This window comes from Pygoscelis adeliae, unplaced genomic scaffold (genome assembly GCF_000699105.1).
Source record: "Pygoscelis adeliae isolate BGI_AS28 unplaced genomic scaffold, ASM69910v1 Scaffold57, whole genome shotgun sequence".
In the NCBI taxonomy this organism is placed as follows: Eukaryota; Metazoa; Chordata; class Aves; order Sphenisciformes; family Spheniscidae; genus Pygoscelis; species Pygoscelis adeliae.
This window is the reverse complement of record NW_008825615.1, coordinates 1,003,601-1,026,837: the sequence shown is the minus strand read 5'-3', so window position 1 is coordinate 1,026,837 and position 23,237 is coordinate 1,003,601. Positions and strand designations below refer to the sequence as shown.

The window sequence follows — 23,237 nt, the reverse complement described above, 5'->3', positions numbered from 1 at the left end:
AATTTTCTTCCCTCACAACACAGCTCAACACTTAAATGTGATCTACCAAAATCAGATAGGTAATCACTTTTGAAATAGATGAAAGAGAAAATAAGAAAGGCAGTGTAATTAGTATATCATTTACTGAGCAGTTAAGGGGTCAAACATTGCCTGGGAGATCAGTAGAAAATAATTTGCATCTATTTGGAACTGTACATTAATAGTTGTCAGCCTCCGTGCTTTAGCTAGAAAGGCAATACAGACAACTTGGGATATGTAGGTGGCAAGAGGGAGCAGACAGATTCAGTTACCTCCTAATTCTGTCTTCCCACATAACCAATAAAGGAAACCATCAGAAATTAACCAGCAAGTTAAATGCTCAAATGTTTACTTTTAAAAAGTTCAGAAGGAAAGGTGATGAGAAGGCAAGGGGCTTGACTGGGTTTGGAGCAGTTGTCCTTATGGAGCATTCTTTTTTGGGAAGATCAGGCAGAGCAGCCCTTTCCAGAAGGCACAGCTGTGAACAGCAGCGCCTGCCTTCTCAAAGCGGTGCCATCCACAGGACAGCCTGCCTGGTGGCTCATCAGCCTGCAGGTGCATATTCACCCAAGTGGTTGCACAGCTGGGTTGGCAAAGCCCTAACAGATCATTCCTCTGGGATGCCCTACACAGAGTCCAGCCACGTAACAACGCTGCACCATACCTGGGCTAGTTCAGGGGTGCTGCCTTTCACAGGAAGAGTTTTATGTGCCACGGCTGCAAGATGGCTGAAATGGAAAACACAGTGAGAAGTCTCTTGGCAAGAGCGGTGCTGTGGGCTACAGAAAGCAGCAGAACTGGAAGAGCCACAACTGCAGCATGCCAACAGCCTCTTTCACCTGGCTGAGGGAGGGCATGGTTTTCTGTAGCCTGCATGCTGTCAGGGCATGCCATCAACAACTTAATGCTCATAAAATAACCCCAAAACAATCTCTCCACTCCCCCCCCCCCCCCAAAAAAAAAAACCCAACCCAAAACTGGTCTGGAAAGATCCTTGAGAGCCTGCCCTGTCGTTCCCAAGGTGCACGATTCCTTATACCATTTTCCTTAACTTGTTAAAGCCTTCCCCAGACACAGGCTCTACAGCTTCCTCCAGCAAGTCTACTCCAGTGTTTCACTGTGCTGTTAAATCAGACAGGTCCCTACAGGGACCCTCCCTATGGAGGTCACCTATGCAGTATGACTTACAGTAATAATATGCTTTGTCCATCTCAACACATAGGCTGAGATCAGTGGTTAAAAGGGGTTTGGACAAAGTTTCCTACCTGAAATTTTGAGATTTGAGAGAATATTATCAGCTCAAATCTGCTCTTCAAGATACAATTAGTCCAGCATGATTTGGGGTTCAGACACTGGGTTACAGCCAAGTGATTCTTCTTTCCTGAAAGCAATTAGTTTCTGAGAAGGCTCCTGGCTCCAACTTCGATCTCTACTATTTATTATATTATTTGCTATCCTACTTTATACCTTTCCTGCTCCAGAGAAACTGTCTCACAAATTTACATCTTCCCACTATTTTTACTCTTCAAAGCAGTGCAGATGCGAGGGCTGCAGAGCCAGCTCAGGAAGACCTGTCCTTACCGGAGACAGATGCCAGTATCAGCAATCACCTTACCTAAGTGTGAGGAGGTAGCTGACAATGTGCTTGGGTTGCAGATCCTGAGAAGATCTATACAGGACCTCATCATACCTGTGAAGAGAGAAAAGGATTGTTTGGTGTTAAAGTGGTAGGAAGGTGTATTCGGATATAAGGCTCATCAGACTTGCTTAAGTCAGAACAAACACACAACCACAACTGCAGAATTAACAAAAATAAACTGCTGGACCAGACCTAAACCATGTAATTAGCACACGATTGGTTATTTCTTCCTCGTTCACTTATTGAAGGAGATTGCTTCTGCTCCTCATCATGCAAACACTGCGGATGGCAGAGCTCAGAGAGGCAGGCTATAGCAAAGAGAACACAGGAGCTGTATTTACTCCTGGATCATTATGTCTGGTTTTACATTTCAACGCTAATTGTAAGTTCCTAGGAGCAAAAAACATGTATTAAATAACCAAGGCAGTCAAAATAGTCCCTTAAAGGATGTTGCCTTTAGTAAATGCAGCTTAGAATTTTAAGTAGCTAAAGGGAATCTCGTAACATTAGAAAAGACAAAAACAAAGTGGGTTTACATAATCCTGGAATAAAATCAACTTATGTAAGACAGTATTAAACTGGATAATACAGGCAGAGTCATGGAGATCCACGTTTTTTCTTCATGTGTTCTGCTGTCCACTTGTGCATATCCTCTTTTTCACAGCCTGCAAGAAGTTACCAACACCTCTGGGGCTGAACAGATTTCAAATTCAAAGTGGGGAGTGGACTTCCTGGTCTTTGCTCAGCTCCCAGGCCCATCCCCACCAGCAGGCCCAAGCTGAACTTCCCTGGGATCTTCCTCCTTTAAAGGCAAGCTGCAGAACTGGGGAGCGAGCTCTGATAATGAGGGCTCGGTGGTCACAGAAGAGCTATAGCACCAGGGAGAGAGTGCTCCCCATTCCCTTGGCGGGTAAGCTACAAAGACACCTCTTACACACGCATTCAGCAGCTCATCTCAGCCAGCATGCCTCAGGTGGCCACTGTTCAGACAGGGAAGGTTGCTGCCTTTATACCACTGTGCCACAGGTGTGAGAGACACGAAATCGGGGGAACCTCTGCGTTGTCTCATGGACAGCTTAGATACCAGCAGCTGTTGGCCCCTCAGAGACAGTGACGTAGGTACAGAAAAATTACTATTAGCTTAACAAGCACCATCAAACAGCCATTAATAAAGCTACACAAGGCAACAAAGTTGGCATCAAATGAAGGGGCCCCCGCTCTTGATAGCAACTTTGTTGCTTCATGAAGCTGCCATTTCAGTGTTGGCCTATGACAACTTGCTAGATTATTTTATCAGTCAAATAAGTCCAGTTCTGCAGGGATATACATGCTACCTTCAATCTACTATTCATTAGTCTGCAAAGTTAATGGTATTCAGAACTGGTCAGCTAATTTTAAGGGCAAATGTTTGGTGGCTTTTCAAACAGCAGAAGCAGAGGCACGGCAAGTGGGCTTCTGACAACTCAGGAGTGTTTATCATGGAAACTTTTCAAGAAGAATCTACTCATGGCAACTCACAAGGAGCACTGAACAGTAATTGTTACTCCTGAAATCATGGGATATTTAAATGCGAGTTTGTTAGCCACTCAGTGCCTGGTCTAATGGATAACCTAAATAATGCTTTGTGCTGGAAGTAAAGGCCCCAGGAGATGTTTCATACAGATTCCATATGGTGCCTGGCCAGACTCAAAGGCCTTTGCAATACGCAGACCTGAAGCTCTATAAAAACAAGAGCCCTGCAGTGGAGCAACAACCTCTGTTTGAAAATGGACACGTCTGGGATGCAGTGATCCCTGCAAATCAACCTGAAATACATTAACCCTGTCAGTTTTCACACAAAAGACAGGCAGCTATACACTAATCTGATAAAAACCAAGAAACGACCCACAACTTTTCTGTGAAATACAATTGCACCGGATAAATAAGACACTCCTGGTCTTATTTAGAGTGCTGGCTGGTCTTGCTGTTGCTCAAGAGAGCATGCAGCATACGATAAGCTGCAGGTAGACCTCCTGAGGAAATTACAGTTAATGGTAGGACTCTGCAACCTACAGTTGCAGGCTGAAAGGAGCCACACGGGACTCCGGCATGACTTTTGGAAGTCTGAATTTTAAACAGATGCCCTCAAGAAGGCCTTAGCGTGGCCAAAGGAGTTAACTCCCTGGCACTGTGCAGCATGTAATGTGGTATATAGGACCTCTCACTAGGAATTCTGAAAGTGTCAATTACTTCCAACTCCATCACAGGTTGCACAACGTGGACAACTCCCTTGTCTCTGTATTTTAATTACACACCTATGAAATAATGAAAACAGAAACTGCGCAACTTTAAGACTGAATTAATGAAGAACATTACTGCCATTCACAGGTATTAGTTGTGCATGTTCAGTAGCTCTGAAGCACGTTGAGCTACTGAATGTGCATGCACCTACTCCATTTCACCTCACCCAAGAGCACCACTTCTCCTTTCCCACACGACAAAAATGGAACAAGAGGGACCAAGCAAATCTGCAGCTAACATTTATATAGAGCTTAGCATATTTTTGTGAAGACAAGAAATAATTAAGAGGCTTATGTACAGAGAGTATGTTTCAAATATTGCTTTTTCCCCCTCATATGGCTTCTAAAGTCCACGAAGATTTCAAGTGAGGGCTACTGTTGCCATCAGTATGACCCAACAGACAAACCATTGCCTGAAATAGCCATTTTTCTCTTATGATCGTGCAGTCTGTGCCTGCTCATCAGGCTGGCAGCAAATCCAGAAGTTTATTTTAAGGGGACTGGTATTTGGAAAGAAAATTAGACAAACCTGAGAAGATGCTGAAGAACAGAGATGGCACTTGGCTCTTGCAAGCACGCCACATTAACGTCAGTTAGCTGCTCATTCCCATGCATCTGTTCTAAACTAAAATGTAAGAATGAAAAACAAATGTTGGATGAAAAACTCTTGTTAGCAAAGCTGAACAAGAAAAACAGTAATTTGTGTTTTTAAGAAAAGAGGGTAGGCATCATCTGCTCAAGCTGAATGGAACACTGAGACAGACTAGCTGACTTCAACCCAAGATAAAAAAATTAAAATTTGTGCTAGCCATTCAGTATCAACAGGATTAGAGATACGCATGGACAACAGGTCCAGAAGCTGATGCTAAAAGCACTATGGATGTAGTCAATACCCTAGTAATGGTATGCTAGTACCATCAATACCTAGATGATAAGGGAGTACAACAGGAATAGACTACAGAAAGGGATCAGGCTTGCATGCTCTCCCTGAATACCATCACCTATTACCATTGCCTCAGACAGAATACCAGGTTGGTATGGACCTTTGGCCTGATCCAGGAAGGTATCTTACATGCTTTTATGAAAATACGTATCGATGTCTGCATTAAAAATGCTCTGACAGATCGCTGTAATTGATAAAACTGTTCAAACTGGACTCTTCGGAAATTCTTTTTAAAAAAAAATTTAAACATGTCAGGTGTTTGACCTGAGTCAACAGGAAGGGGTCTGCTTTTAACCTTGGTTACTAACAGTGAGAAATAACAGAGTGTTAAAACCCTCCCCCTAGCTACAGTGGTAGCCAAAAACATTTAAGTTCTGTGATTTGGTATATTTTACAAGCACGGGCATTTTGGATTTTACATCAGTTTCCTTAATCCTAGGGCCACTGTTCTTCATCGCTGACACCAACCACACAGAGAGGCTGTTCCTAGAACTGAGAAAGTACATGGACAGTTAGCTCAGCCCTGAGGAAACGAGGTGGAAATTTCATTTTAATTGGCTTGCTCTTCTGGGAAGTCTCAGTGATTCCAAACGTAAACTCACCTCTGCTGAAAAAGTGAACGTGTCGTATTTAGGGAAGAAGTTAACACTACTACTTAACAAAGCAGTAAGTTAATAAGGTTAAAATACACGTCAAACTGTACTTCTGCATACAAACGCTCCTCTTACCTATGGAGTCTGGCATGGGTGTACTGCAAGAACACGCCTGTATCTCCACGACTTTGAAGAGCTCGATCCCAGCTAAACTGATAATCAGATGACAGAGGGCCCCGGAAGTCCTGGAACAATCAATTAATGTCGCCTAGATATGGCTCTCCATCTCAATTTTTAACTTTTCACAGAAGATGCAAACACCTCAGGAGGCAGCTCAGACTCACCTGAATTATTAGTGCTGCAAGACCAACTTTCTCTGCTGTCTCCATAGGGTCTTCTATCTCTTTGGTTGCTGAGGAGAAACAGAGAAAAAGAAATTTTAAGTCCGTAGTAGCATAACGACTCCCTTGCTCAGACTTGGAGATGCCAATAAAACAGCATCTTCTAAAACTGTGAACTAGCAATATGGCAATTGTCAGGATGCATACAGCAAGAAGTCCAGGATATAAATCTTTCTTAGAAGTTGAGATACAGCTGTTTCAGATGGGCTTTTTCCCACTTGCCCTAGTATGCGTAATGCAGATTTTAAGGTAAGAAGGGTTCATTACAACAGGCTAGATAAACTACACTGAATTCCTCTTCACAGTTCAGACAGCCAATCTCCGAGATCAGGAAGAAAATGACAGGGCAATTTAGATTTTGTTTAAAAACTGATAAAAATCTCCAAGTGATCTGGAGGCATAAATAGTCAAAGAAAAATTGTTCCAACAGCTAATGGAGCATTCAGATGTACATTTAGGAGTATTCACACCATCCACTGTAGATATCTAAACTGACTATACTCAGAGAATCTGAACTGAGAGAATCATAGAATGGTTTGGGTTGGAAGGGACCTTTAAAAATCATCCAGTCCAACCCCCCTGCCATGGGCAGGGACACCTTCAACTAGATCAGGTTGCTCAGAGCCTCGTCCAACCTGACCTTGAACACTTCCATGGATGGGGCATCCACCACCTCTCTGGGCAGCCTGTTCCAGTGTCTTACCACCCTCATTGTAAAGAATTTCTTCCTTCTAATCTAAACCTACTCTCTTCCAGTATAAAAACGTTGTCCCTTATCCTGTCACTACAGGCCCTGGTAAAAAAGTCTTTCTTCATCTTTCTTATAAGCTCCCTTTACAGAATGAAAGGCTGCGATAACAATATCTCCCCAGAGCCTTCTCCTCTCCAGGCTGAACAACCCCAACTCTCTCAGCCTTTCTTCACGGGAGAGGTGTTCCAGCCCTCTGAGCGTTTTTGTGGCCCTCTTCTGGACCCGCCCTAACAGGTCCATGTCTTTCTTGTACTGGGGACCCCAGAGCTGGATGCAGCACTCCAGGTGGGGTCTCACAAAAGCAGAATAAAGGGGCAGAATCACGTGCCTCGACTTGCTGGCCTCACTTCTTTTGATGCAGCCCAGGATACAATTGGCTTTCAGGGCTGCAAGTCAGTACCCCCAAGTCCTTCTCAGCAGGGCTGCTCTCAATCCCTTCATCCCCCAGCCTGTATTGATACCAGGGATTGCCCTGACCCAGGTGCTGGACCTTGCACTTGGCCTTGTTGAACTTCATGAGCTTCGCACAGGCCTACTCCTCAAGCCTGTCCAGGTCCCTCCAGATGGCATCCCGTCCCTCAAGTGAATCAACTGCACCACTCAGCTTGGCGTCATCTGCAAACTTGCTGAGGGTGCACTCAGTCCCACTGTCTATGTCATTGATGAAGATATTAAATAGTATTGGTCCCAGTATGGACCCTTGAGGGACACCACTTGTTACTGGTTTCCACCTTGGACATTGAACCACTGACATATAACTCTTTGGACACGGCCATCCAGCCAACTCCTTATCCATCTAACAGTCCATCCACTAAATCAGTATCTCTCCAATTTAGAGGTAAGAATGTTGGGGGGTACCGTATCAAACTTATAGAAGTCCAGTTAGATGACATCTGTAGCTCTTCACTTGTCCACTGATGCAGTCACTCCATCACAGAAGGCCACTGGATTAGTCAGGCACAATTTGCCCTTCTCCCTGGGTGGGCATGACAAGAACCTCTCCAAAGCTCCTCTAACTAAATAGACTGAACTTAAGTCTATCATTACAACATGTAAGTAATCTGGAAGAGTCTAAGAGAGAATGTCCTCACAACAGCTGCAGGGACAGGTCTGCAAAGCTATTTCCAGCTTTTTCACAATTCAGGTGATATTCTTCAGCAGATAAGCAGCATGCTGTTGTGTACAAAAATTTACTGAAGGGCCTGTTTCATTCCCTGTCTCACAGGGAAGTTCACAGGGCCAAGCTGGTGCTCTAGTTCACCAGAAGTACAGTAAACTTGCCTACATAACAGCACTTTAGATGCTGGATCTTCTGGGAAATCAATTACTTGTGTTTGGACCCACAACCTTGCATAACAAAAAGGTGATGCTTTTCACATACATAACACTTTCTATTTTTAAACTCAGATCACAGTGCGCTCTACCAGGGTCTCCTCTTCCTGTTTGTCTCTACTGCAGAGAAAGGAGGATTCTTATCGTAGTCTCTTCCAAGGCAAATCTGTTCCACTTTAGCAAGGGCCAAGTGCATGTTTTTATTGTGGTATATGTAATCTATTAAATTTGCAGGGTTCAGCTTACAATTTCCTGTCCCAGCTGATTTTCCACTAACAGCAGAATATGGAGAATTCAGATGTTCTCTTAAGGCACCACTTAAGCTGAAACAGTTTTGCAGTACAGTTTTAGTACACTTAGATTTCTACCTTTTGCTTTGCTGTTTCTTCGTTGTCAGGTCAGCAAAGCCAACTGAGACAACTTTGAGTAGTTCACACTACTCATACCTTTGCTATTTACAAAATTCAGAAAGGATTAAGCTTGAAAAGTGTGGGAATACTTCATAGCCCCAAGAAGTCTCAGACTGGCTATTCATTCACAAAGACAAGTATGTTTAGATTACATTATTACATTTCATAACTGAGATTTGTTTCAAAACAGAACAGCTGTCTCAGAATTCAGGCATTCGTTTAGATGCTTGATGAGACACAGACAAAGCTATCTAAGAGAAAGTAAAGCGGCAAAAGAAATAATAGGCATTATAGAGAGGATTTACGTGGACTGCAGGATTCATTGAGATGAGTAGAAAGAAAAAGGATCCCAATAATGGAAACTTAAATAGCAGAAGAACTGTGTAGAGTTAATAGCAAAGAAAGAGTTTATACAAAGGTATTTAACTAACCAGCTCCAGCTCCACACAGGCATGATTTTTAAAGCTAGCACTGGCTGTTAGATGCCCAGCTCCCAAAATCTCTTCAATGACAGTGAGGCATTTTGATGCCACACACAAGTTCGTGATATCTTCCACTGTGTATCCAAACACTTTTCAAACATTGAAGACATTGCTGTAAGTCAGGGATTTAGGATTTCTAATTTAAGAAAGGGGAAGTATGGCAGGAATTCAAATATAAGGGGGAAAATTTCTACAAGCACAGGTAGGATTTAGGATCTAACGGATAAGCTCTGGGGAATGCTGCAGTGCCATCTGAACACATTACTTCTTTTAGCTGTTCTTCTGCCTACTGCTTGTGCAATGGAACATGGGTCCGTACCTCTGCCATGTCAGTTCAGACCAGCATAAAAGTAAGTTTGCTTTGCACTCAGCTGTGATACTGACCTTTAAACTGAAGCTCTAAGCTCCATTCCTCTCTGCTGTAAAACTGGTTTGAATGAAGGGTCACCCTTCTATCACTCTGCCTGCCCCCCTTTCTCTTTGTCCACTCTACAAGCAAAATTATCTGGATTTAAAAAGGTGAGGAGGCAGAGCAAGGAAGATGCACACTACTTAACCTGATCAGTTCATTGATTCAATTCAGCACTAACTCCAGAAAGCACAAGAGGGGGCAGCATTTCACTGGGAACTGCTTGAGTTTTCACTGCGTCAAGAGGAAACTGCTCTAGAGCCACAGCCCAAGGTGCAGGCAAACATCCTCTTCAGCAGATTCTGCTGCAGAGCAGTGACCTCCTGGGGACTCTGGAAACAGTCATGAGGCTGGGAGAATGACAAGGCAGTAGCTGCCGACAAGCTACAGTCAATCTTGCCAGAGAAAACTGTTAGAGCTACAAATCCTTTGGATGAAATCTGACTGTTCCCTGAACTCCAGCCCCAACCCCACTATTGACTAGTTTGTCCCTCCAGAAAAAAGCAGGTACTTCCTTCCCAGTGCAAAAGCATGATGAAATAATTTCACTGAATGTTAAAATTTGCAAATCTGTAATTTAGGGAAGTTCATAGAGTTGCAAAGGATTATTTTAACACCTTATATTATGGGAGATACAAAAGGCGCACAGATCAGGGCATATCACTACGATTAGTCTAATGCAGGGAAAACTGAAGGGTAGAAAAGACAACACGTTTTTGATCAACACAGAACATCAAAAGAAATTAATAAGACCTGAAATAGCTAACTTTTTGTGGAAGCCATGTTTTGTAACATCCTTGAGCGAACTTCATTTAAAACGTCTTCCAGAAAAATTACTTCTCCTCTCCGAGTCTTCATCCCTTGAACCAGACCAAAAGACACATGCTGGCACCTGTGTTGAAAAGCAGCAGGACCTAAAATTACATTTTAATCAAGAGAAATGTTTGCAGTGTTTGTTCAGGGCTGGATTCTTACCAGGAAACAGCAATAACAGCTGAATAAATAGCGCTCCAACGTGGGAAGCTTGGTGATATCATCAGTAACTCTCATTTCAGCAACCAAAGCTCCATACTTATTATATAATGGGAAAATTATGATCAGAATTATGATAACCTGGTCATTTGCGTGCTCTTGGGAACCTCTCTTGCTACTAGCTTTAGTACAGAGCACTCAATGCAATAAATTGCAATAAATTGAGGAGAGGCAGGATGTAGACAGATCAAATTACTGTGGCAACACAGATCTGTTAATAACATTAGAAAGGGAGTCATAATAATTCTATTGTGGCCACATTAAACTAAAAGTGTAATTAATCATTGCCAATAATAAAACATTCATTGCTTCTGCTCACAATAATCCCAAGCATTATTCTGGATCCATAACCTAAGGTAATTTTAGTGCAACTTTAAGCACTGTGAAAGGAGGCAGACTAATATTCCTGAAGGCTAAAATCCTGTATTTAACCAGAAAAGACATGCAGTCTGTCAGAGAGGAATATGATTTAGTCTGCAGATCCATTATTGACCTTTGCTCAGACTGCTAACAAGATTGGTAATTACAATGAATAACAGTGGGGATACATTTCCCTGCAATAGATATTTCAAGCCTGAAGCATGATTCAAACTCAGATTCAAATCTCTGCTAAAATATCATACTTCAAGAAGTAATCGTTTAATATGTGATCACACAATATCCCATAAGCTATGCCATAAAGTCTCCAAAAGATTGTTTCCCTTTTTCCCATTTTTACATCAAGCAGTTATGAAAGACCTGTTAAACGAGAGACAGGGCTGTTTTTCACATCCTGAACACATGGCGATGTCTCCCTTCACAAATAAGGCAGACCAGCAGGAGCAGACATACAGAGTGAAAAGGTTGGTGCCAAGGACCTGAGGCCCATATCGCACACAATTCTGAGGGTTTTGTTTTTCTTATTTTTTCCTCCTTATTGGACTAGCATTAGTTGGGTCCTACAGGCCAAATGTCTGCTTGCACTCTGGAGTTCATTAGTTGCACACCAGCAGCACATCTTGTAGCTTAGTTCCATCCAAAATGCCCACATGATGTGCTACAGCGTGGTGGCAGGTGGACACAATCAGGAGAGTCTCTTCAAAAGAGCACTCCACTGAAATTCCAATGTACATATTACTCATTCTTTAAAAAAAAAAAAACAAACCCCAAAGAAAAAAGGTATATAATTAAGATCCGTAAATACATACCTTTCTGCCCAGTCATAACCCATGAGCTTCAGTATTTGGAACAAATGTTGAAAGTGATTACTTTGACTTTTATCTGTCTAAGGAATAGAATTGGCACATATTAGAAAACACTCCAAGTTTGATAAGGATTAGCTTTTAACACACAAACACACAACACCACAGATATTGTGCCAGTAAGTCACTGCAAGCAGAATTAAGACCTACGAAGACAGGCAAGACTTGAAAAATGTAACAGCTGTAATCTATGGCAATGGGATTTTGCATCTTGTCTGAAAAAGTAATCTACCTTTTAAAAAATGATTATTCCTAGGTAACGAAGGCAAAGCCATGAACTGAAATGAAACCTTGATGTTCTTTAGTTTCACATTATCTGTGAGCTGTCCATCAAACAATATGCCTCCATTTTCACTTTAGAACGTTGCTGCTCTTGTTATATTCCCATGTTTTACCTCACCAAACTTTAAGATTCCTTTGGCTTAGAAACAGAATACCTCTTTAAGCTCTCTGTCTCCAGAACCCCCTAGTTTCTTTTGTCTCCAGTGTGATTTGTGGAGCTCTACATCATAAGTCAGGTGCATAATTAAAAAAGTATACATGATCATATTTTCATATTAATGATGCATCTTGTGCCCTCTTCCACTTCCAATTACTCTCTCCTATGACTTAAGGCAGTTTCTGATGGAAGTTTCTTTACATCTAACAATGATCTTCGTTTGCGTTCCTAGCTACAGCTGTTGCTATGAAAGTTCACTTTCCTACCTAGTTGGTTTGACTACATCACTGAAAGACTCCTTTATCCCTCCTTAAAAAACACTGCAGTGATAACCAAACAATCACTATTTCCTTATTTGTTTGGTGTTCCAAGACAGGGAGTGAGCAGTGAGCGAAGTGCTTATCTGTGGGTTTTTTCTCAACTCTACCGTTGTATCAAGCCTCAAGCACCTGCCTCCTCTTTCACAGCTCCTCATAAACTGCTCCCGCTCCTATGCATCACCTCTCTGTGCCAATTCACAAACAAGGCTGATAAATGGACAGCAGTGGTCATCATTTCAAACAAGGCCTTCCAAGCTCTTTTCCACACACCTTACATATGAGAGAAGCTCTGTACCTGTAACAGAGCCAGATCTCTCTCACTATAAGATCTCACAATAAACTTTATAAAGTTTAGATTAAGGCCAGCTCACTGTTCTGACCAATGCTGCCTCCCTGTTTCCTCTGCTTCCCTCTAGGTCTGAATTCATCTCTATTCCCCTGTTTTACAAGAGACTATACATTCTGTGACGGAAACTGGTTTTGTTTTGTGTGCACAACAGCATGTCCCTCACCACCTGGACCACAATCACAGCATTTAAAGCCTCTTTGAAGGACTGCAGTCTTTCGTGAGTAGATATTGTGACAGGTCATGACAATACTCACTGACAAAAGACTCCAATCCTTCTGAACTTAATTGCTTCCTCAGACTGTTCACAGATCAGAATTTTCAGCTAAAACTAAACTAAAAGCTAACTTAAGTTTGTAACTAGCTGTCTAGACCAATGTATATAGAAGTAGCATACAGAAGAATATTTAAAATCATTAACAGAAAATAATCTAATAATAATCTAATAGCTTTTTTTAATAATCCTTTGAAGTCCCATGTAAATAAGAACACGAAAAGAGAGGCCAAGATAAGAATACCTGTCAGGCAGTACAAGCTGAACTCCAGGTTTCAGCTGGCCACCTGAAAACTAAGCATCAACTCCTGTGTTTTTGGGATGCTGTGTGATACTCCAAGAAGCATAACAATGAGCGTTTATTATGCTTGAACAATCCACATAATCAAAATTGCATGAAAACCAAATTTGTTAAGAAGGGTGGAAATAAATACTAGGAGTACAACACAACTTCATCGCTGCCTAAAAGTAATACTCAAAACATGGATGTGTAAGTAGGTTAAAAAAGATGAACCTGCAGACACTACCATTTCATAAAACTACTTTTTTTCATAGCTTCATAGCATGGCAAAAATAACACAAATGCTCAAAAAGAAGATTCGTATTATGAAGAATGGCAGTTTTTTTCCTTACAGGCCCCAAAATTACACATGTCCAAATGTAGTCTAAGCGGTTAGCTTTAAGGGAGAAGTTTGCAGTCTGACAGCGTGGTTTGTATTTAATTCTTCATATATAAAAGTGTTTTCATCTCCTGTTTTGAATGCAACATTCAATGGAATCTTAGCACCTCTTTAATAATACGTCACACATTTTTAAGTGTTTTGAATATTTTGCTCATATCACTGCATTTTTATGAAATAAGTAGGATTTTTAAAAATATAAATTGGTGAATGCACTGATTTACAGCATTACAACTAATAAACCAATTTAATGTTCTTTTAAACAAGCTGATCTGATGAAAATAAGATGATCTTACAAAATAAGACTCAAGAGGTTCTAAATAATTTTCTTGTAACAAGATCAGGATTCTGAAATACATTTGTATTTAATTATTAGAGACTAAAATCGTCAGTGTTCTCACTTAAACCCATGAAGTCCTCCCGCCTCTGCTAACACTGAGTAAAGTCCTACGCCACTGAAAAGCACTGCCACAAAACAGTAGCAAAACTCAGCAAGGCTGGCAGTTCGCTCATCAGGCTATCTGTCCCACAAACTCTCTTAACAGTTCATGTTATTGCCCTCTCATTTTATAACCCAATTTCTCAGCCCTCAAAAAGTCAGATGTGATAGAAATACTAACCATGTTATCCAAAAACTATGCAACCTTAGCAAGGTTGAGAGAACAGGACTAGACAGGCTAATCCGTCATTTCCAACTTGAATGGGACATTGATGGTAACGGTCACATCGATCGCACCGCAGTCTGGTTTTGCTGCCTATCTATTTGGACTAGGAGTAGATCAAAGAGGCCCAGGCAAGAAAGTGAGCAGTTACTGGAGTTCAGCTATGAGCAGCCACTCAGCTCAAGACTATATACTTGCTCACTCCATTAGCTTAACATTCAAAACCTATCCTAATTTGTGCAAAATACCCACCCAGTTATTTTCTTTCTTTCTAATTGTTCTTTCTCCCTTGGTCCCTACTACCTCATGGTATAAAAAAATACAAATAATTACCCACCCACATGAACTAGGCAGGAAGCTTCCTTAACTCCTAATGCATTGCACTTTCACAGCCACACTGCTCTTTGACACCAGTGAATCTCTATCTTCCCGTCAGCAGAGGTAACCTCCCCCCAGAATCACAACAAAAAAATCCCTGTCCTATGACCACCTCTGGGAATGACAAGTTAGTGGAAACTTCCTGAAGACAGAAAATAAAAGGAAGAATGTGACTTAACTAAAAGTCACACTTTAAACTATCTGGGTATTTAATTTTATGTTTACTGATCTCTCCCCCTCCCCTGAATCATGGTATTTGTAACATTATATTGGCTTTTGAGAGAGCTGCACCAGAGATTTATGGGCGTTAACCAACCACATCACAAAGAACATTCCAGAAACCTGCAGTTTTTTTCCATGGGTCAAAAATTGACATCACATAATAGAATGTGGTTTTAAAAATGTTCATGATGTTTCTACATCATGAAACCGAGGCACTGTTCAAAGCCATAAAAATTTACATTTCAGATAAGATAGCAGGACTTTAGAGGAGACTTAGATTCATTTTAGAACATTAATTTCTAAATTTCTAAATTAACATTTTACAACCCCTTATAACACTAACGGCCTTTTCTGACGTGTTTAAATATTAATTACAACATTTATATAGAAAATACAATGTCAATTGAGTAAAAGTCCCTTTAAAATGAATTGCAATGAATTTTTAAAACAGAGAATAACTCCAGAACTGATTTTTCAACTGTTCTGTGGGTCACGAACTGAAACAGAACCAAGAAACACTGCCACATTGAGGCACAGTTGCTGGGCAGTAAGGCTGTCTATTCTACTGCCAAGAATACCACGTGCCAAAGTCATATTGGGAGCAAGAGGCCCCCTGGATTATTGGCGAAAGTCAAGCTCAAAAGTGTTTGGTGAATCTAGAATTACTTACCACATAAATCATAGTATCCCAGCTATGCTTATTCATTCGGTCTATAGCAGCAGCAAGATCTCTGAAAGAGATAATGAGAAGCTATTTGGACTTTCACTCAAACATACCTCATTATTTGCCTCTTGAGAAAATAATCTCCTCCTATGGAAGAAAGAGGACTGCCAGATTAGGGGGATCCATGTATGCCTTACACAAAAAAGAGGACATGTATGCTTTGTTCATGACATGTTTGAAATGTCTTTTTTAAGCCACCAGTTATGAAAATTACCGAGGAAACAGTTCTTATGCACAGAGTAAATCTGGTCTCTGCCTACCGGGAAAATCAATCAACTGGGGGACTTGAGAGAAACAACCCTCTCCTGGAAAACTAACCCAGTGCTCACCGTTAGGTTATATGATAAAAAGCTCATGTTCACACACACAAAGTAGTACAGAGAAACAACTTGCTCAAGCCCCTCCCAGGGTTGTCACAGGAGAGCCATCAGCCCCATATCCCAGTCTGAAACCCACCTCAGGGATCACCAGGAGCAGCTCTCTGGACCACCTTCTGACTGAGGGAGCTTACTGTCTAAGGGACGTGGGATGCAAGGGAAAAGCGTTTTGCAATTGCACAAGACTTATTATGGGATGCTTAGGGGAGAAACCAAAGATGGGAAAAGAGAGGGAGATGATAAAACGGGCAGGTGCCTGGTAAACCGATTTCTGGTTAGTATGTTTGGTTGTGCCCTGCACCTGATCAGCACAGTCTCTCCTGTCTTCTCATTAAACTCCATTTCAAGCTTTTCCTGGGTGAGGGGGTCTCTCTTCTGTGTGCATGTGTGTTTGGAGGTCTAAGTACCAGCAACTGGAGTTGGGGACTACAGGTCATATAGGCCATGCATCTGTGGTGCCAGCAAATGAAGGGACTGGAGCTAAGTGAAATTAAGTGATAGCAACTGGAGTCTGACCATGGGTTACAAGGGCCAAGGAGTCCCTGCTGCCAACAACTGTAGTGTGGGCACACACATCCACATGTGATTGACAGCAAATATCAAGCTGAACTAGCCAGCAAGTAGGTGAAGTGCCCTGGGAGCCAGGTTCGTGTGTCTTCAAAGATGAGGCACCCAGAGGAGTCTGTACTGTTGGTATCAGGGGGTCCAGGGCAACTGTCGGAGAGACCATGGGGCCTGGGGGTTAATTGAGAGACCTGCCTGTGTATGTGTGTCTGTATGTAGGAGGTAACAAGGGAGAGTAAGGATCCAGGGCCAGCTGCTGGATGGACCACATGTCTAAGCCCAGTTACCAGAGGGATCCACTGTGTCTGTACCAGCAACTGGAGGGGGGCTACAGGCCTTGGGGGCTCGCATGCCCCGGTGCCAGCAAGTGGGGAGACCTGGGGATCCAGGGGCCAGCTAATGGGCAGACTGAGTGTTGAAGCACAGCTGCTGGAGAGATCCACATTGTGTATACATACTCTATACATATAATACATATGTGTATTACTTATGTAGATAATACACACACACATACATACATGTATATTGCTTCACACTATTAGTCCTTCACCCTAATCAGCCAGAGGGGAACAAAATGAAGCCGTTCATGCTGCCTGAGTGCTGAGTGGTTTTGTCTGTGTTGCCCCGTTTGGCTGGCTCTGTGTATGCATGTGTGTTTGTGTGCCTACTGGGAACGGCTGCTCAGCCTCACTACCGGTGGGACCTGTGGGCACGGAGCTGTGGCAGCCTGGCCTCTATCTGGCTACAGGATTCAGCAGCTCCCTAATGTGCAGGATTGACTGCAGCATCTCTCTAATACCCTTGTCCTGAAAAGCTGTACACAGTTTACCCTGAGGGCTAGACATCTGATTTATTTACATTACTGGCACAAAGAAGCTGTTAAGGCTTCCATATTAAAATACCCAAGAGGAATTTTAGGATACTGATGAGAAGGCAGGAAAACAGTGATAAAATTGATGGTACAGTGCTGGTGGTCCACTGAGTCAATGAAGACATGGCTGAACAAGCCATTTTTTTCTGCATCGCACTGCCAATAAACATTTTAAGCAAAGGTCTTTCTAAAAGCTTCATTATTTAGCAAGTGTTTATTAGATGAAGATATCTCAGCTTTGTTTTCAAAGTCAGTAGCTGGAGCAAGTATTTTGATTTCCTCTATGGAAAGAGGAGATTTACTAACAGACTGCTTCAGGGGAGGAAAAGGATTTAAAAGCAGTTGTTTTTCCTGAGTCATTTTCATCCCATCATAGTTACATCGCTAGTTCCAGTTACAATTACTCATTTGGCAAGGTGTTCCACCCCAGAAATAAAAAGCTTCAAAATCTGTACTATCAGTTACAAATGTAATCACATACAAAAGTTTACTGGCAAAATAAACGGCAAGAAACACAGATGGGCTTACTTGCCTTGTTATATAAAGTGATGTCCCATCACTACGCATGACGGTGGAAAACGATGAGAGGTCTTTCTTTTCTGAAACATCCACAATTCCTGTCCCTTTTCTGTAAGTTGAGAGAAAACACTGAAGTAACTGCAAGCCAGATCCAAAATACAGGTAAAGTTCAGGTAAGATAGAGGTCAAAACCAAAATGAAAGCCTCTTGCCATAGAACCCCCGTCACTCTAGAGAATCTCCTTTTCTTTGAATGACTGTATCCTTTAAGTCTTTTTGAAGACTGTTCTTCTAAGTTTGTTGTCACCTTTGCTGATGCCAGGGAGCCACCTGCTCACATTCTGGTGCACTCCATGACTACAGCTTCTGTCCCGGTTCAGCCAGGCAGCACATCAAGGCAAGGACCTCACCTAACTCTGCTCATTAAATGGCACATGCAGCTACCAAACCAATTAACAAGCTAAAAGGCCACTAGGAATTGAACACTGTCATTGTACCTAATTTGTCACGGTCAGGCTTCTGTGCTAGCAACAAGAAAAGGCAAACTTAATTTTTAGCTGTGATTGTACAAATCCTGTTGGCCACCTACTAGAACAGCTACCAAAACCATCTAAAGAAAACTCTTCCCTTTAGATGATGTACACACCTCACTCATCATATTCCATTTGAAATGCAACTGAGTTGTTAAGTAAACTACACCAATAAATTGAATAATGAGTTCATACACTGTTTTCTGAAGGAGTCCTTTATCCTCCAACATCTTTAGAACTTCCTGGGACTTCTCTTGGTAAAATGATTCTCCAGAATATTCATCAAAGTGCACTCCTAGACGCTGAAAAGTTCCAAGAATATCAAAGAAGGGAAACATTGTTAGATTGAGGCTAAACGTTTCTTCAAATTAAGTCAGATGATAGGTCTGTGTCACAGGTCAAATAGAGTCCAAAGATAAATTTTATTCCAGGAAATGTCACTTCATTGTTCAAAGGAAAGGCTGTTTGGATTTTGATTTAATCGATTTCTGCATTAGAATTAATCTCCCTGAGTTTAATACAGTGTTGGATATAAAGTTCATGAGAAATTAGGAGTAAAATGGGAAAGCAATTAGTACAAGAAATCTGAGGTAGGTCTCCATAACTTGCTGTGCTGGAGGCAAAACCAGTGGACTGCAGAGAAGTTACCTAGACTTGAAACCAATCCTATTTTAAAAGGATGCTAAAAGAAATTAAAAAAAGCAGGAGCTGCTCACAAAAGCTCTGCTGAGCACACAGAAATCACCATTACTAGGAAGGCTGAGGGTACACCTAGGAGAGATAGGACGACCTTAACTGTCAAAACCGGGTGAAATGTAATAGTACAAAAGACAAGGTTTTTAACTGAGGGCAACAAAGCTGACAGTCCATCAGCTCGATACTTATTAGTTTGAAAAGGAATTGGGAGAGAAAGATCTAGCTGTACCAGTCATCATGTGATCAATGATAAATGACCATCATGATGAAGCTGCATACACAGTCCAATACCCACTTACCCTAACAGGTCAACTTTCCACTAGAATTATCAAGGCCGTGTCTCACTTAGGAGATCTTAACTTAGAGTACTTTGCATGAATCCAGTTGTATGTTTCAGGGAAGAAATTAAAGCACAGCCAGGTTATCTGGATTATTGAGGAAGGGGCAGGCCACTTCTCTTTTAACTTTGCAATCAAGGATGAAAGAAGACATGACCAATTTCTACAAATACATCAAGAGAAAGGAGATGGAAAAGCACAATTAAGTAAAGAATAATACTAGAAGGAAGTGGTATAAAACGACTCACAAATTCTCTGGAGCTGCAAGTTAGAAAAAAATGTCTAAGCCCATCAAAACTGGACACCCATTCCAGAATTTCATTGCAAGAATGTGGGAAAGAAAAACACTAGCTGGTTTTCAGACGGACTCTTGAGTAAGATTACATAGTATTAATACCAAGAGACTGGATTCAGTGACAGAAGGTGTATCTCACTTCTGTTTCCCAAATTCGTAAGACTCATTTTGTGGTCAGTGGCAAAAACATCTCCCACGAAACAGTAGACACAGGCTCCATTCTTGAGATTACAGTATGCAGCAGATGGCTATATATTAGCTCAACTCAACCTGCAGGTAACTTATGCACTGATTACTATTGTAAACTCCTGCTGCTATGATTACTTACACTCAATTTAACATGCAACATACACAGCTCTGGATTATAACATTAGATGAGAAGTGTGAAACAGAGTTATCTCCTAATAAAATTTATTACATGGAAACTGTTAAATTTAGTGGGTTGTTGCTGACTTCAAAGATAAAGCAAAACTGAACCGTATTTATCTAACACTGATTTTCTTTGTTGCCTAGCACCACACTGGTAGCTTCAGGGCTTGTGAGAAGGGAGAATTAGTCAAAGGGTCAATTACATGGACTCCATTAAACAAAATGTATCTAGGCTGTCAGCAACTAAAGTGACGGTCTGCTTGGATGTTAAATCAACTACCGTGCTTTTTCCAAACAGAATGGGGCATAACCTGGCATATTTAGGAACATCTTCCCCACAACACTAAAGTTTACTGGAAAGGCAATGAATTGACAATATTACAGCAACCTCTGTTCCTAAGTCAGTTCACTGCTTGGCAGTCTCTTGGAAGAAAAGGTGCTGTGCACTGTCAATTAGATTGATGGAGCAACAAATAGAAAAGAATCATTTTACCAACAACACAGAAGCAGCAGTGGATGATTTTTACCTTATAAATTCGGATGTATTCCTCAATACTGAAGTCTCTAAATTGTTTCCAAAGTGACAATGGCTGCTCGTCATGTTCCTCCAGTTTTCTAAAGAAATCCTTAGCCAGCTTTTTTGTGTTTTCATCTTCTGCTGCTTTGTTAATCTGCACATACACCTAAAATATAATGGCACTGAAAATGTTGAAGAAGTATAATCCTCTCCTCCAATAAAAATAAGCAGAGCAAAGTTCTACAAGAACAATACAAATACATTTAAAGATGACATTTGTAATGTTAAAGTTTTAAAGCCATGTTAAAGGAACACATTTCCTATTTAAAGGATGAATGAGTAGTCCAAACTCCAATAGGAAAATGTAAAGCCATAATTCCTTACTGCTGTTGCTATCATCCTCTTCATAACCTTGAAACAAATTGCAGCAGCAGAAAATGGAAAAACTAATTTATGCATGAAAGGGAAACCATCACAGACTTTTACACCAGAGACTTTTCTTCAGAGGACCACAAAGTTGGTAAGACTCATCTTTTACAAGCTCAAAAAACCCAAACAACCCAGTTCTGATCCAAAAGCCACTTACTTATAGTACTATGCACCCATACTAACACATGCTGTCTCTCTGTGACTGAAGTCAAGCATATGAATGTCAACATCTGACTAGACACACACATATGTATGCACTGTCAGTTTGCTAAAAGCATTACGAACTCTTGTATTAGCCAACTTTATATATGTACAACAAATTTGGCTCTCTAGCTTGGAAAAGAGAAGGCTGAGGGGTGACCTCATCGCAGTCTACAACTTCCTCAAGGGGGGGGCAGGTGGGCAGCGGAGGGGGAGGTGCTGATCTCCTCTCTGTGGCAACCAGCAACAGGACACGAGGAAATAGAATCAAGCTGCATCAGGGGAAGTTCAGATTGGACGTTAGGAGAAGGTTCTTCACTGAGAGGGTGGTCGGTCACTGGAACAGGCTCCCCAGGGAAGTGGTCATGGCACCAAGCCTGTCAGAGTTCAAGGAGTGTCTGGATGACGGTCTTAGTCATATGGTTTAGTTTTAGGTATTCCTGCGAGGAGCAGGGAGCTGGACTTGATGATCCTTATGGGTCCCTTCCAACTTGAGATATTCTATGATTCTATTCTATGATAACATATTCCTTTATATCTAAAGGCCAAATATTTGCCCAGACAACGATTCCCTGCTTTCCATACGTAGCATTTTGAAAGCCCATGGAAAAGTTTTTAAAAAGTAAAGTACTACGTAAAAATAATTAAATTAACTAGTGGTTACACTATATATGTACACCCAAAAAGTAAACGCTGTTTAACTTTTAAATCTTTATAAGGGAGTTTTAACCCCCAAATCCTTTTCATCTTGATAGAAAATAAATAATTATAAAAACTTCACTCCTGCAATGTTCAGACAAGGAGTTTGCCAACAATACCTTGCTCAAATGGGTTCCGCCTATTAAGAAAAAAAAAAGCTTTCACAGCAGAACTCTCGAACTTTTCCCCTTCCTTTTATGTCCAAAGATTTTTAGAGATTTTAACAGGCAGTACTGCTGACAAGCCTCAAAGATTAATGTTTGCTTAGTTCTGCCACAAAAAAGGAATTTGAAGTAGAGGGAAAATTCAACCCTTTCCAAGAACAATGTTCCCCCTCCCCCATCAGTAGCTTCACACATTCTAACACCCCCCACTCCGCCAATCTTTGATGTTATAAAGCAAAAATAATGCAGAAGGCATATGTGCATTTGATTCTTGACCAAAATGGAGAGTGCAAAGAGGTTTAGAAAGGTACATTTGTCTACACATTTATTTATATAGAAATCGTGCTATGGAAATTTTCTTTTTAAATGAACTATAGGAAAGATTAGTTTCGCACAACAGCAGAAAAAACACCCACTTTGAAACACGTCTCAGTTTTTGATATAAACCAGGAATACAGCTGAACAAACAGTTAAAAATTAGAAATATTTGAGAAACTAATTTCTCAAATTAGTTTCAAACTAATTTCAAACAGGTCTCAAATAACTACTGTTTTAGAACCTTTTGCAGCTTGACCGCATACTGTTCTCTACACTCGTAGGTAATTTTTTTAAGGTCATAAAGCCTACATGCTACTGCAATAGATAGTATTTCAAAGCTTTAGTGCAAAATTCAGGTATTCGAAACTTAAATCCTAAGAACGGACTGAAATTATAAATAAAATTAAATAATATGCAGCAATGCACAACCACAAGAATATGACTACTTCTTGTCATCTCCTTAAATCAGTCCTACAGCTCTAAAACACCTCCATGTTAAGAACCTATCAATTTTATTGAGCAGGCCTCAAGGATGAGGGAACAAGCAAACAAAATTTATCTATGTCAAAGAAGCTGGCAAACTCAGAAGGAACTACTCTGCCACATAAACAATCTGCCTAATATGTATTCAGCTGTAGAGTATCCAAGTATTCAAACACAGTTTATTCCTTTGCCAGTAAATAGATTTATGCGAAAGTTATCCTGTGGCATACTGTCCGAACACCGGCATTAGCAATAGTTCCCATATCCAGCTCAGAGGGTGAAGCACAGCTCAG

At 41.2% G+C, this 23,237-nt stretch overlaps 1 protein-coding gene across 1 annotated transcript in view; it reads right to left on the bottom strand.

The window, feature by feature from the left end:
- The window catches only part of RARS2 (arginyl-tRNA synthetase 2, mitochondrial), a 41,593-nt gene that overhangs the window by 826 nt on the left and 17,530 nt on the right, over positions 1-23,237 (bottom strand). Inside the window, exons 9-19 of the mRNA XM_009333218.1 lie at positions 20,661-20,816; positions 18,631-18,737; positions 17,920-18,015; positions 15,522-15,582; positions 11,477-11,553; positions 10,025-10,149; positions 5,817-5,884; positions 5,608-5,717; positions 4,466-4,561; positions 1,634-1,708; positions 683-746 (exon numbers count right to left, since the gene is read on the bottom strand). Of these exons, the coding sequence (XP_009331493.1) occupies positions 683-746; positions 1,634-1,708; positions 4,466-4,561; positions 5,608-5,717; positions 5,817-5,884; positions 10,025-10,149; positions 11,477-11,553; positions 15,522-15,582; positions 17,920-18,015; positions 18,631-18,737; positions 20,661-20,816 (1,035 nt within the window). The remainder of the gene's footprint in view (positions 1-682; positions 747-1,633; positions 1,709-4,465; positions 4,562-5,607; positions 5,718-5,816; positions 5,885-10,024; positions 10,150-11,476; positions 11,554-15,521; positions 15,583-17,919; positions 18,016-18,630; positions 18,738-20,660; positions 20,817-23,237) is intronic.